The sequence below is a fragment of the Xenopus laevis genome, chromosome 2L (assembly GCF_017654675.1).
Source record: "Xenopus laevis strain J_2021 chromosome 2L, Xenopus_laevis_v10.1, whole genome shotgun sequence".
Lineage (NCBI taxonomy): Eukaryota > Metazoa > Chordata > Amphibia > Anura > Pipidae > Xenopus > Xenopus laevis.
This window is the reverse complement of record NC_054373.1, coordinates 57268126-57283899: the sequence shown is the minus strand read 5'-3', so window position 1 is coordinate 57283899 and position 15774 is coordinate 57268126. Positions and strand designations below refer to the sequence as shown.

Below are 15774 nucleotides of genomic sequence, written 5' to 3'. Positions count from 1 at the left end.
CAACTGTCTTTAACGCTAAACAAAAAAGTCTTCATTAAAATGATGTAACTGCTCTGCTCTGAAAGTAAGAAAGCTATTAATTTAAAATCATTTTAAGAATTGCTAATTACTGTAAATGGATAGGTCTGGGTTATCCAAAAAGCAGAAATGCTGCATGTTTGTGTTCCAGTTGAACACAAAAGGAACCACAATTTTACCTATGGATGAAGGAATTATTTAAAGGGGATATGGGGTTTGGGGAGTATAGCACATCTGACCCTCATACTCAATCTATTCAACTTATTTTATACTTTATGACCATCATATTCAACTGCACCCATTATGGCAAATTAATGTATTTTGTATTTTTATGTTGGAATAGGTATAAATCTATTGAAGCTCTCCTCTGCTTCTGGAAGCAGAGGCTGCACTTTTTCTTGTTAATGAATTGATAATATGAATACAAAGAAGGAAACTAAACATGGATATTGGGTGTGAATGCTACTTTGTAAAATGATCTGATATTGTTGCCGTGACTAGACTCAAAGGCATTCTAATTACTGTATTTAAAGCTTTCAAACTCATCTACAGTATTTTAAATAGGTCACAGAGACCCACCTTATTGTGGATGTTTACTGTGTGCTAATTAAACAGGCGGAATATTACAAACATATAAATTATGTAAATCTGAAATGTAATGGTAGACAATCTATTATAGGCCAACAAAAGGTAATTTCACAGAGGAATCCAATTTGTTAGGCACCCACTAGTGAATCTAATCTCTAACCTAGGACCCCAAAGAGTGGTGGTGCAGAACTCTAATATAGAGTAATCTGGAGGGTTTTAAGCAAAAAATGGACACTAGCCTTTGGCCCAAGGTTAGTGTTTACATTACATTGTGCCATTCATTGATTAAGATCATATAATTCAAAGCAATTTGTATAGTATATTTTTAGACTTGTTTATGATAGGCTGTTTAATGAGCTGAGCTTGCATTTCCCTTTAATTTTTCTTAAGGCAAAAATATGAGCATATTCATATAGAATTCTGTTTTAGAGATTTACGGATACCATTTTTTCTCAGAATCATAACCTCATAAACTTCTTAAATCCAGCATATATAAGTTGCTATGTAATATGTCCAGAAAATGCAAAATAGTAGATACAGATCCCATTCATCACCTAATTGTGCTAGTTAACTTATATTATGTTTTCATCTGCTACTGAATGCCTGGGTGGGCCCTTCATTGCAACATTTGCCTTGCTATCTGCCCACACACCAGCTCAATTAGTAATTACACTGTTAAAATTGTTCCTATATTTTAGGGCAGTGCCATCAGACTGGCAGCCAGCGGACTGGCAGTTGGATGGCATTGCCCTAAAATATAGCAAGAATTTCAAGTGTTATTACTGTTACCCCCCCTTGTGTGGCCCCCACATGAATGTCTGCCTGCTGTGTCTGCTTGCCATGTGTAAATTTAGGTATCACTACAGACATTAACTGGCCCCTGCCTTGTTTACACCTCAAATTCAGACTATTAGATCCTGCATTGTTCGCGCCTTTGACACCTCTGCTGTTCATAGACCCCCCTAAAGCCCTGTACTGTTCACACCTGAGACCCAGACTGAAACTGGCCACATAGTTCACCTGTTCACACTTCATACAAAATGCTGTCGGGCCACCAGCATTGTGTCACTGAATGTAGTACATCTTAGAGTGGTCCTGATAAGTGTCCCTGTCTCCTGCTCTGTAATGCCTTCCCTATGCTCCCTGTGTATGCCGTACTATGCCTGCTTTATGCTCATTGGGTGTGTCATATTCTGCCTACCCTATGCTGCCTGGGTGTGCCATACTTTGCCTGCCCTATGCTCCTTGGGTGTGCCATACTCTGCCTGTCCTCCCTGTATGTGCCCTACTCTGCCTTTGTTTGCCCTACTCTGCCTGCCCTATGCCACCTGGGTGTGCCATACTCTGCCTGCCCTATGCTCCTTAGGTGTGCCATACTCTGCCTGTGTGTGCTATACTCTGCCTTCCCTATGTTCCCTGTGTGTGCCATACTCTGTCTTTGTGTGCAATACTCTGCCTTCCCTTTGCTCAATGTGTATGCCTGTGTGTGCCCTGATCTGCCTGTGGAACATAATCCTGGTAGTGGCTTGTTAGCATATAAAAATTGTTGTTAGGGCCCCTAAGGTGTTTAATTATGTGCTGGGGGGGGGGGTTCTGTGTTCTCCACAGGGGAGGATGAGACATATGGATTTACGGGTATGTCTTAATATGACACCTTTTTTCACATATGAGTGATATCCCTGCAGTGAGCACCAACCATTTGGTTTTTTGGTGTGCTACCACGATTAATGTGGCCATGGTCTTGTGGTAACATGGGTGTGGTTTACAGCGGGTGTGGTTTAAAAACAGGGAGTGGCTAACACTGGTTCCCATTATCGGCCCTCCACTATGTAGACCAGAAAAAATCCGTCCCTTGGTACCACAGAAGTTGGACAGCACTGTTCTAGGATTTATTTAAATAGGTATATAAAATGATAAGTTGTGTCTCTGTAGCCGAACGCTTGCAAAGTTTCGCATTTCATAATGAACTTTCTCTAACGTTTATTTCTGTCTATCGAAACTTTGTTAGTACTCTTACACAAGTCAATCTGAATAGGGAGGGTACATATAGGTCGTATATATGTCTTTATTTTAGATGTTGGTGCAAATGCTTGAATTGGCCAGTTATTATTACAAATGTCCAAGGAAGCAAAATAAAGACAAAAGCGATCCTCTAATGCCCTAGAAATGACCCCACTCAAAAACAAATGTGGAATGCCCCTCAAATGGTTGGAAAAAAAATGTTAAACACAAACATTTTTAATAGTTAGAACTTTTGAAGGCAACTCTGACAAAAAAAGGGTAACATTCTGTAAAATTCCCACTTAGGGAAATTTGCGGAGTAATGATCATTTGACTAAGTAAAAATTCTTCTGTCGATAGGGCACGAAACGACACAAGTGACGGTCTCTTTCACTAGCGAATTGTCCTTTGCGCTTGTTAGCAAATTGGCGAAGTCCCTGCAGATGGGATTTTTGGCGAATTTTCACTAACGACGGCCACTTCGCCTTTTAGTAAATCTGCCCCCTAGTTGGGTCAGGTTGCTTTGGGGGAGGGAACACCAGCAGGATGATGTGCTGGGTAACAGAAAGCCAAGAGTGGAGATAAGGTAAAGGGAGGCTGATCTGGGGTTTGTACGTCGCAACAGATTTGCCAGATTGTGTGAATGAATGGTGCCAGAGTTTGGCATGTGGTTGATTGGGTTGACAAATTAATGGGTGAGGCTGGGTATGACCCAAATGTCTTGGAAAATACTGGTACTATGGCAAAATGATGGTAGATGGATCAACTTAAAGAGTGAATACAGGCATCTAGAAGCGAAGATTATGTCATTTAAATTTTTTTTACTAGTGCCACATGCAACTTTAGGAAGACAGTGAGAGCTTAGGGAGCTAAATGCATGTGGGGTGTACATTCGGTGACATCACATGACAGGGTTAACAGAGGAGTGGGGGTGACAAGCAGGCCAGGCGGTGGAGGTACGAGAGCTCAGGCTAGTGGTAAACAGACAGAATAGTGCCTAGCACCCCCTACTGTTGTACCCTAGGCACGTGTCCCTTCTACTGCCTACACCAAGTTCAGGCCCTGGACTTTTTGCCAGTCCCATAGTTTTCTCCTGTCAATGCCTCACTAAAACAATCTGAATATGGGGCTGAAAATGTTTCATAACACAAACCAAAATTACACTGTAACTTAAGCCCTCTGTGCAATTTAGCTTGATAAATTGATGAATGACAGGCAAATGTGGTGCTTGGGGAAATGTTTCATAGGGCATAAGATGATACCTAGAGTGACATCAACAGAGACAGGCAATCTCAAATGTTACATAGGAGTGCATTTCCAAAGCTTAATTAAGCTTAATTTAAAAAATGTACTTCTATGAAAGTACATTTTTTAAATGAATGAATGTCCATTGGGTCTTGGGCCAGTTCAGCAGTTGTAGATTTGCATCTTTCAAATATATTTTGTTTAGGAGTGGACCATTCTGATGTGGAATTTGGGTACATTTGCATTTTAAACTGGCCAAAAACATAAAGATCCACTCATTTGGTGAGGGTATCAAGCAAGCAAGCAGATCAAATTTTTCCAACCAAACTAGGCTGATCCAATTATTTGGCCGCCAATCAAATCCTAATAGAAGCCTATACAGAGTTAAGAGACTCAATCAGCAGGATTTTAAACCTGCTTGATTCTTATCTGGCCAATTCCTGACCAGATACGGGTCAAGCAAGCAATTTGGTCCCATAACCTTCAGACTGTCAGAAGTGGCTTAGTCTAAAGTTAATGTCTGCCTTTTTATATCCACCATTAGTAGGACTTTGTAAACTGGTCTGCCAACCATTGCACAAAGGGCAACTAGACAATATGCATGTTGTTAAACCACAGCAGTGAAATTGTTAAGCTTTCTAAAGAGAAAGAGGCGCCCAAGCTACATTCCTTCTCAGAAAAAGCAATGGATCTTGAATTGACATTTTTATGCCTCAAGCCTTAATCAACATATATCATTGTGGAATGCAAAACTTTACAGCTTCCTCTCTTAAAGTTGAGATTTGTTTTGTGTGGAAGAATTTTTTAAAAAAGAAAATACTTACTAGGAACTTGTTAACTTACTGTTCTATTAAAATCTTTAGGGTTTCCATTTTTACACAGCAATAATAGCCATTTGTCTATTGGTTTGTAATCTTGAGTTACTCAAGTTGTAGGATAAGACCAAATAGATTAAAAGTGGTCATACACGGAGAGATCCGCTCGTTTGGCAATGTCGCCAAACGAGCGGATCTCTCCCCGATATGCCCATCTTGAGGTGGGCAATATCGGGCTGATCAGATCGTGGGCCCTAGGGCCCAACGATCGGATCCTAACGATGGGTAAAGAGCGGTCAAATCGCAGGACCGCATCAACGAACAGATGCGGCCGCGATCTGATGGGATTTTTAGACTTTCGTCCAGATATGGTCTGTCGGCAGCTTTTCTTGGCCCTTGTATGGCCACCTTTAGTCTGTTAGTCCAGAGACTCTTCTGTAAACTGACCCTTTAGTATGTAACTGTGGCATAATACTTATTTAGACCAAATAGACATTCCAAAAAGAACCCAGGGTATATATCCCTGCCCCTCTTAACAGTGTCAATAGGAAAATTCCTTGCTCAGTACAAATTGTTGAATTCACTGTGCATGTTTAAGGGATTAAAAAGCCATCTTGACACAAGAAGAATGTGTATATCTAAAATATACATTGCAGCAGAATGTTTCTAGAAATGAATGCAGACATTTCTGTTGAAAGATCAATCAGATGAAATCAACCATACATCATTCCATAACACTAATTGCACTGGGGCATTTGGTCTCATTCCACATAGAGGTGTGATTATGTACTTGCGTACTGTATAATAAAGGAGAATAGAAGGTTAATAGAAGTCATCAAGAAGTCCCATGGAAATATAAAGGCAGGAGGCCACAAGCTGCACATTCCCTTATATACTGTGAATGAATAAACAAATATGTGTTGTGCATAAACGGCAGCTATTCATTCAGTAAATAAAAACACCAGAAAGGATTAAATGTTTTCCATGGCTTAATGTTGGTCATTCAGAATTTCAGGTACAGTTGGAAACAATAATTAGTAACCCTAATTTCAGTTGTTTAGGGTACATCACAGTTCTGCATGCCAGCTGTTAGCGCTAATTAATGTGAAATTAGAAAAAGAGTTTTTAAAAATATCTAAGTGCACAGACCTAGTGCACTATTTTAAACAATATCACATAATCCAGTTTGCGTTATTTAGTTTTTACCCCTTATCCTTCTGAGCCTTTGTATGTGGGGCACATTAATATTGTATATCAAGCACTTTAAGACATTAGGGTAATTTACTTACCCCGGTTTAGCTGTGCTTGGCACCTCACACTGGATGAAAGATTTAAGTGTGAGGTGCAGAGAACAAAATCAGGTGTGCAGGCCAGACCTTTTCTTACTTTCATAAGGCAGGTGGTAATGACAGGGTTCTGTTGCAGCCTGTGTCCTCTACTGCTACCGTAATTGTGTGCCTCAACATCGCCCCTCATGATCACAGTGCTGCTGAATGCAGGCAGGATTATAATCATATGGGTAGACACACATCTCTATTCTCCTGGCAAGGCAACTTTGGGCTACTACACAATGCATATGCACTGGCAATTTAATTAATCCTGGTAGGAATGTAACTCTGGATATTTTGTTGCCTGATTTGGATGATACTTTGTTTAGGCCACAGATCGTCCCATCAGCAATTAGCCTACAACTTGTTGAGCTGCTCAGGTGAGGAGAAATGGGCCTTAAACTTTAAATGTGTTTCTATACTATTATAATAATATAATAAAGTCCAAGTGTCTCTGCGTCCAGTCCCTGTGTCCGTGGAATTCGCTACTGCGCATGTGCCCCACGGCTGGAACTGCGCATGTGCCCCACGGACCGTTGGCTGCTGGAATTACCTGTCCGAAGAGAGGATCTGCCGCCTGCCACCTGAAGAGGATCCACCGCCGCCTGAAGAGGATCCACCGCCGCCTGAAGAGGATCCACCGCCGCCTGAAGAGAGGATCCATCGCCGGCGTCTGAAGAGAGGATCCACCGCCGGCGTCTGAAGAGAGGATCCACCGCCGGCGTCTGAAGAGAGGATCCACGCCGGCGTCTGAAGAGAGGATCCACCGCCGCCATAGGAGAAGAAGAAGCCACCGCAGAGGTAGAAGACGTCACTAAGGAGAAACTGCGTGAAAGGGCCCAGGCGAACTTGACAGGTAAGTCCCACTGGCCACCAATGTTAACCCCCCCTGGCCACCAATGTTAACCCCCCCTGGCCACCAATGTTAACCCCCCCGGCCACCAATGTTAACCCCCCCCTGGTCACCAATGTTAACCCCCCCTGGTCACCAATGTTAACCCCCCCTGGCCACCAATGCCCCCTGGCCACCAATGTTAACCCCCCCTGGCCACCAATGTTAACACCCCCATGGCCACCAATGTTAACCCCCCCTGGCCACCAATGTTAACACCCCCTGACCACCAATGTTAACCCCCCTGGCCACCAATGGTAACCCCCCTGGCCACCAATGTTAACCCCCCTGGCCACCAATGTTAACCCCCCTGGCCACCAATGTTAACACCCCCCTGGCCACCAATGTTAATACCCCCCTGGCCACCAATGTTAACCCTCCTGGCCACCAATGTTAACACCCCCCTGGCCACCAATGTTAACACCCCCCTGGCCACCAATGTTAACCCCCCTGGCCACCAATGTTAACACCCCCCTGGCCATCAATGTTAACCCCCCTGGCTACCAATGTTAACACCCCCCTGGCCACCAATGTTAATACCCCCCTGGCCACCAATGTTAACCCCCCTGGCCACCAATGTTAACACCCCCCTGGCCACCAATGTTAACCCCCCTGGCCACCAATGTTAACACCCCCCTGGCCATCAATGTTAACCCCCCCTGGCCACCAATGTTAATCCCCCCTGGCCACCAATGTTAACCCCCCCTGGCCACCAATGTTAACCCCCCCTGCCCACCAATGTTAACACCCCCTGGGCACCAGCATTAACCCTCTGGCCACCAGTGCTACAAAGGGGGCCCTGCCTACTAATGTTACCCATTCTGAAATGTTGGGAGGTATGTCACGACATATGTTCTAGCGCCCGTTAATTTAACGGGCTTATTGTCTAGTAATAATATAATCTACAGTTTGGTCATTTTCCTATGGTCCAAACTATAAATGACATCCTTAAAAGTTGTGAATCCCGATGTCAGAATGCACCGTTTTTAACATAAGGGTATCATTTGGAACCCATTACTGGCCCACTACTGCTAAGGCAGCAGAGAGACAGGTGGATGGGAACAGAGGTGCAATATACAAGCTGCAGGGAGCAGAGGGAGAACAGTCAAGCTGCAGAGAGCAGAGGTGAAACAAACAAGAGGAAGTGAGAGTTTAGAACCTTGGGAAATGAGAGAGCTCCTTGAAGACAAACACTATTAACAAACATTAAACATTTTAGTTGTAGATTATAATGAATTATGTACCCCCTACTTAAATTTATAAAAATATTCAAAGTCAACTCAGAGTTACAAGACCTGTATAAAAGTATTTGGCCTGCACAAGACCTGTATGAAATCCTTTGGCCTGCACTACTCTATAAATTATGCATTATATTATTTTGTTACTATTCTGTATATACTAGTTCTATTTGTGTATACGAGGGGCTATATAAAAATAAACTGATTAAAGGGTATAGGTGATCCACAGAATTTGTGGGCAGCATGACTGATATTTGGCCAAGTATCAGTGCAAGCTACATTCATCCCTTCACTAAAGAGGTGACAGCAGTATTACGAATCAGTTCAGATGAGTCATACAGGTAATAGAAATCAGCTGTCCAAAGCTCAATGCCAAAAAGTATTCTGTTTACCTTAGCAAGACTGATAACATAGTCATAGCATCAAACTGCAACATCAATTTGCAACATCAATTGAATGAAAAATAGTGTAAGATTACACAAAATTTTTAGTTGCATTTTTTATTTTTTTAAACAAAAGCCCAACTGAAAGAGCTAAATAAATAAATGATCCATGCTAGTTTTAACAGTATAGGACTTAACTAAATAATATATTATGTACAACATAATTTACAGTCGTGGTGAGCGCAAGTGCTAGAGCATCATCAGTGTTAGATTGGGGTATGTGGGGCCCTCTGGGGTCAACCTACACCCCCTCCTGTGCTCCATGTATCTCAAGTACCTCTACTTGTGGCTAGGGCCTGGGTCAGCAGGGCCCAGGTTTTTTACCGGTGTCCCAATGGCCCAGTCTGATCCTGAGCACTAAGAGGAGCAGAAGCAAAGAGTAAAGTTCTCTGGCATGTTGGACATCTGGGTCTTGAAGAGACAGCCAACAAATTTACCACTGACTTGTCTCTACTACAGTTTAGAGTATTCTAAAATGTTCACCCTGTGAAAAGCATAACACTTGCAGCATTGTATCTAACAGAATAATGATCTTCAGACTTTGTGACTATTGTCTATAATAATGTCAACATTTTTGGCTTGAAATGTCTTTTTTACAGCGTGATGTTAAAAAATACAAAATAAGAAAGGAATATGTATAAAAGGATTATCACCGGCTTGTTGTCAAGGAGATCTGACAGGTGTACACAATTATACAGAATCCTAGTAGCAACAATTCTGAGAATTTTTATCCTGAGACAGAGAAGACCAATCACTTTTTCTTGGTCATGCTTTGTAAGCACAATTTATATGTTAGTTTTGTTAGACAAACCTCTAAGTCTTTATTATTTTTGATGCAGGTTCTAGTAAAAAGTATTTACTATAGTATAGTAAAAACAGCAGTAGAGTTAAATGTGTTCTTTCTGGAATGTATCAGCACACATATACATAAAACGAACAGCTAAATTCTAATTCCATATTGTGGGATTGTGTTTAAACTGATTTTGGCACACCTCTTGGTTTTGAGAGCCTCATATCACCCTCATAGTACTTTTAGAGGAACAAAAAGAGTATACACTCTGTAGACTATACCAGACTCTCTGACGAAGTGCCGAGTATGGCAAGAAACGCATAAGTCCCAGACACTCACCACTCTTTACATTGTACCACTTGAATGCGCATAATAAAGCTGAAGTTTTGAAAAGAAAAATATAGTCCGTGTCCCCAAGTGGATTTGCAGTGCAGAGAGAGCGGGATTTCTTATTCTTGAATTGCTACTACCAACTACATTATCAATGGCACTGTATATACATTTGTATATAAGCATCATTAAATCATTTTTACTGTGACTTTTAATGACTATACATAGGATACATATTTTAATTGAAATTGGTGTGCATTATGGCAGTACAAATACATTGGTGGCAATAGGCTGGCTTTGCCTCCAATAAGGATTAATTATTTCTTAGTTTGGATTAAGTACAAGGTACTATTTTATAATACAGAGAAAAGGGAAATCATTTTTAAAAATTTGGATTGTTTGATTATAATTGCATATTACAGTCTAGTATAATATAGAAAATGCTGTTTTAGAAAATTATAATTGGTGTTAATTTTTAAATGGTTAATAGATTATTTAACTTTAGTTTGGTGCCTCAATAGTGTGGAATTTAAGTCAGCTACTTTCCCTAGCTGTCAATCGATACTTTGTAAGTTGAAAGTATAGGGAAGGGCCTCAACAGTATAGGGAACGGTCTCAACAGAAAGCAAAGCCACTGAAGCATAACAATAAAAATAGACCCAGTAAGACTTACCAGGACCAGGCAAACTTTTTCCTGAAACATCTCCAGCCCAGCGACTGGTATTGGAAACAAATGCAGCACCCGACATGTATTGCTTAGGTAGTCCTTCATAGTCCACAATGTCATAGTGTCCAGGACCCGGGACTGGGGGTGCCTTGGGAATTGGCATGGCAGGGGCCGAAAAACATAGATAATGTTTCCTTCTAAAAGTAGACAGGTGTTTGCATTATTCCATACTGCATTTTACAGTAATTTAGGAGTGCACCAACATATATATTTATGACTTAAATATCAGCAATTTTGTAAAAAAATACATTTGGTATCATCAAAACTTAATTTGTGTGAATACATAATTCCTGACCCACCAACTTCTCTGTTAACAGTTATGCGCACATGGTTTGAAAAAGCATACATAGAAGATATGGGGGTGCCTAACTTTTGGCACCCCCAAGTAAAACAGGACTTTCCTTCTCCTTTAAATTGTATAGTGTCCTGCCAATAAATCCATCAAGTTCCCAGGGAGGAGTATTACAGTTTAGCCTGTCCTAACCCTGGGTAGAGGCATGCCATTTTATAGTGTACCTGCTCTCCCACATAGCGGAGGCATAGGACTCCTGTAGCGCCACGCATGCAATGTCTTTCAGTTGTTCATAAAAACATTTTATTCAAAATATGTTTAACCAAAAAATTACAAAATTACTTTTTTCCTGGACCGGTGTAAGAATTTACACATCCTCCTTGCAGACAGGGGTGCAGGGTTGGTGATGGGCCTTTGATGTTTAGGGAGCGGGACAGTAATTAGGATATAACGCAACAGCCTGTGATTGCCTGCATAGCTAGTAAAATCGTTTAAAATAGGGTTGTCGCCTTTTGTAGTGTGGCAACTCTGGCCAGGAGGTAGAGCAAGTGATAAGGGGCCACAAGGGGGCAGGTCTGTGATGTCAGAGGTTATAACATGGCAATCAGCGATTGGATAATCACCATGAAATTAACTTCTGCATCCCATTCAGATTTGCTAATTTGCAAATCTGCACAGGCACTTTTCACCTAGATAGCCCTTCCAAAAACTGTTGCAGGTGAATACCACACGGGTAAAAAATCCTAGTTCAAAATATTATCTGGTATCAGATCAGATAATAATATGCACACAAAACCAATATTTCCCGTGGTCACTTACAGAAAGATAATCTTTTTTTCTGACTCAGAAGATTTGTATGGATCATAGCTTGCAGGTCCTGGATTATCCGAGATCACATTCAATGAATTGCGAGATGTCTTTGATTTAAAGCATGAAACTGGAACTTTAGTAGATTCTTTCACAAGTGAATCATTTATTTTATAATGGCCTAAAGAAGGAAATAGTAAAATGATTTAGAGCTAAGAAGTTTACCAATCAACGATATAAAAATGGACGGCATATTCAAGCACCAGCAGTATCATGATAATTTTTATATAGCGCTGACAAGATACGCAGTGCTATACCTTAGTTGTAACAAACAGGGAATAAATGGTGGATAACAAACAAGGGTTTACAGAGTACAATAGGATTAGAGGGCCCTACAAATTAAAGTTTATAAACTAAAGGCTAGGGTACAGTTGAGACATTAGAATTTTAGAAACAATTTTGTGATTTATGATACAGCAATGATAGATTAATTAAGCTACATTGACTAAGCTTCTTTAAACAGGTGGGTCTTAAAGGAGCGTTTCAAAGTTTGGAAAGAAGAAGAGAGTCTGACAGCTTGAGGCAGAGCGTTTGAGAGAAAAACAGAAGCCTGAGAGAAGTCTTGTAGACGGGAATGAGCAGAAGTGATGAGAGGAGAAGCAAAGCGAAGGTCAGAATCAGAGCGAAGGTTGCATGAAGGAGTGTATTTGGAGATCAGAGATGAAATATAGGGAGGGGCTTCATTAATAAGTGCCTTGAATGTGAGCGTTAGTAATTGGAATTTGATACAAGAGGAGATTGGGTACCAGTGAAGGGATATCTTGACAGCGCTATATAAATAAATGATGATGATGAAATGATGAAGACATATATATATATATATATGGGAGCAGGTGATGTTGAGCGGTGAGATAGATGAGTCTAGTAGCTGCATTTAGAAGAGATTGAAGTTGTGAAAGGTGACTTGCTGGAATACCTGCGAGGAGTAGGTTGCAGTAATAGGCTGGAGATGAAAGACTGAATAAGTGTTTTGGTTGATTCTCAACTGAGATATGGTTGTATTCGTGCAATGTTGCGCAGTTGAATACGACAAGGTTTTGAAAGTGTTTAGATGTGTGGTGAAAAAGACAGATGCGAGTCTAGTATAACCCCTAGGCAGTGTGCCTGTGTGGTGGAATGAAAGGTAGTGTTGTTTACTGTGAGTGATATCTGATTCTGTTTTTGAAAGGTTCAGTCTCAGGTGGCGCTGTGACATCCAGGAGGAGAGAGTAGAGAGGCAGTCTGTAAAGCTGGCCATAGACTCCAAGATCCGCTCGTTTGGCGACATCGCCAAACGAGCGGATCTTTCCCCGATATGCCACTAAACTGCGTGGCTATATCGGGGGTAATTCGAACGTTCGGCCATATGGCCGAACGATCGAATTACGATGCGCCAAGCGGCTCCGACGGGTCGGTCGGGTAAAAATCCAACCTTCCCGATCGATATCGTGGCCAGATATCGATCGGGAAGACCCGTCGGAAGCCCCCATACACGGGCAGATAAGCTGTCAAATTGGTCCAAACGACCGATATCGGCAGCTTTATCTGCCCGTGTATGGCCACCTTAACTTGGGAAAGGACAGGAGAGAGGTCAGGAGTAGACAAGTGGAGTTGGTTGTCATCAGCATAAAGGTGATACTGAAGTCCAAACGACTGAATACGTTTCCCTAGCAAAGTAGTATAGAGCTACAAGGATTAATCCCAGCAACAGACAGATCACAGAAAATTGGGGGAAGAGGAACAAGAGAACAACTGGCAGGGCAGCTCAGGGGTTTGAAAAAGAAATAAAATAACGTGTCTATGATTAAACTGCCTGCTGCATGATTCCTAACATGGGCAATGAAGGCAATAGTACATGTGCTCTAAAAAGGACACAATAAAGAATGTATATACCCAATTAATTACATCTATTCATGCTGGGGACCCTGGAGCTAACACCACCCTGGACCTGGTGCAAACTACATTTTGAATGTACATTCTGCAATTGATGCAACTGCCACTCTGAAAATGCTGGACGCAACCTGCTACTTTGTGTAAAAACGCAGTTGAGTCCATTAAAGTATGACTACAATTACCTTAGAATTATGGGGTAAAGAAAACAAAAACTGATGTTGATTTGCACTTATACATGGCCACTGATGATTTTCAGCACAGTTACAAAAAAGTAAAAGGATCCTTAAAGCACGGAAAATATTGCCTGGGCCTAAAGTGATTAATCAGTAATAGGATGAAAATTAGTTTACATGGTCACTAAATGTGGTTGGAACATGTAGATTACACTGTTTATAAGTAGTTATTACCAAAACAGAATTTCATGGGGAATTGATGGACTAAGTGCACCTAACTTGATAGTACCCTTGCAAAGAATGAGCTTAAAAGACTAACTACAGAAGTACATCATCAGAAACAGTTGTAAAATTAGTCAGCTGTGTAACACTACCTCATAGCATACCAATATGTACAATTCAAAGTCTGAATGTGGTCACTAAGCACAGGATCAAATAGCTTAATGGTGCCCACCAGCCACCACCAGACTGATTCACTTAGCTGGTATCTTTTTTCATAGGCTATCTCAATGCCTACAGCTATGCCTCCACAATAGTACTCTATTCTAGGGGGGTAACCCCCAACCCTTTTTCAACAAGAGTTCAGTGAATAGTAATTCTGATGAACATACTGTTTGCCTCTTGCTTTAATTATGAAAAATCTACAGTTTTCGTTACTTTTTGAACTAAATAAGGAAACTGTAAGTACTCTACTCTTGGTCCTTAAGAGGTAGAAAATAAGCTTATCAGTGCACAGACAAGGAGAAATCCCTTGTGCAGAGGATTACCTGGGTACGCATAATCTGAATATTTAATTCGCAATGACAAAACATTAAGTAGCTTCAAATTTCCAGTTTGCCATAGATTGTTCTCAATTAAAAAAAATAGGCAGAAAGTTTGTTCAGCGTAAGCCCTATTCAGTAAACTCATGTTGAACAAGGGGTATAGTGCCCCTATAACGAGGATCAATTCTAATATCTCATCACAGGTTGTATATATCTGAGTTTATCTCAGCTTCACAGTGTCACAATAAATACAGAGTAAAGTACATTTTGTTTTGGGTTAATCATTAAAAAATAGCATATTGATAACAAAAAAGAAATCTAGCTTTAAGAAGTAATCTTGCACTACAACCCAAAAGTGCTTCAGATGATGGATGTGTGCATATTTAAGTTAAATATGAGCTGCAGTGTTCAACTAAAACAAATCCAGTTTATATCCAAAACTTACACGGAGAAGGTCCTTTCACAGGATTTGGCTTTAAAAGTTCTCTTTTTGTTTTTGAAACAAAAGCAGCATGTGCAGAAACATTATTATTTGGATGACAGTAAGTTAAAGATGCCTGGAAAATTAAAAGACAATATGATTAAAATCATAGTAAATAACCCAAACAGTATTGTGGTAGTAACAGATACTGTATAATTTGTATAAATTGGCAGGTGGAAAAATACTTATAACACATACACTATATTGATTAGGGGCTGGTGTCAAGTGATTTGTATCTTCAACTTCCATGGCAATTGGCTGTTGGAACATACTAGAGTTACCCTTGCTGAAATCCTTCTTAGAAAAGAACTCTTCATACACATTGTAAGCATTAGGAGCAGGGGTACGGGCAATTTTACACTGGAGAGTTCGAGGAGCCTAGAAGGAGAAGGAATACATTTATCCTAGAGGAAACATTCATATTAAAATGCAAAAAAAATCAATGCGCATTCTTTGTATACAGTAAAATTCTTCTGAGCTCAAAGTCATTTTGGGCCTGTTATAAGTGATCCGTACATATTGCAAAGTTAAGGATAGAGTATGGGAGGTCATTAAAAAAATGCCTGCCATCTTTGTTATCAATAATGACAAAATACCTGTGTGACATTTTTTTTTGCTTATGTCCACTTTAACTTAGAACAGTTGCTTTTATTGTGCAGCACTAGGTTCACTAGGTCACAGATTAAAAATATAGTGATATCAAAATGAAAAAAAAAACAATGTTATTGGGTAGAAACCAAGGAGCATGTTTCACTATAGCTTAAAAGGTAACATAAAATCTTACAGAAGCCACAAAAACTCTTAACTGTCAATCAAACCCTGCAGCCACACTCTCTGCTCTTCACCCTATACACACTATATACTGCATTTATCTTATTTGAATTAGGACTGTTTGCATGGTTGAGGTGTT

The 15774-nt window shown here is 40.6% G+C and overlaps 1 protein-coding gene across 2 annotated transcripts in view; it reads right to left on the bottom strand.

The window, feature by feature from the left end:
- Positions 1–15774, bottom strand: part of stpg1.L (sperm-tail PG-rich repeat containing 1 L homeolog) — a 44901-nt gene that overhangs the window by 5805 nt on the left and 23322 nt on the right. For both annotated transcript variants that reach the window (XM_018245328.2, NM_001096224.1), the window contains exons 5-8: positions 15063–15242; positions 14829–14940; positions 11527–11695; positions 10362–10552 (exon numbers count right to left, since the gene is read on the bottom strand). In XM_018245328.2, the coding sequence (XP_018100817.1) occupies positions 10362–10552; positions 11527–11695; positions 14829–14940; positions 15063–15242 (652 nt within the window). The remainder of the gene's footprint in view (positions 1–10361; positions 10553–11526; positions 11696–14828; positions 14941–15062; positions 15243–15774) is intronic.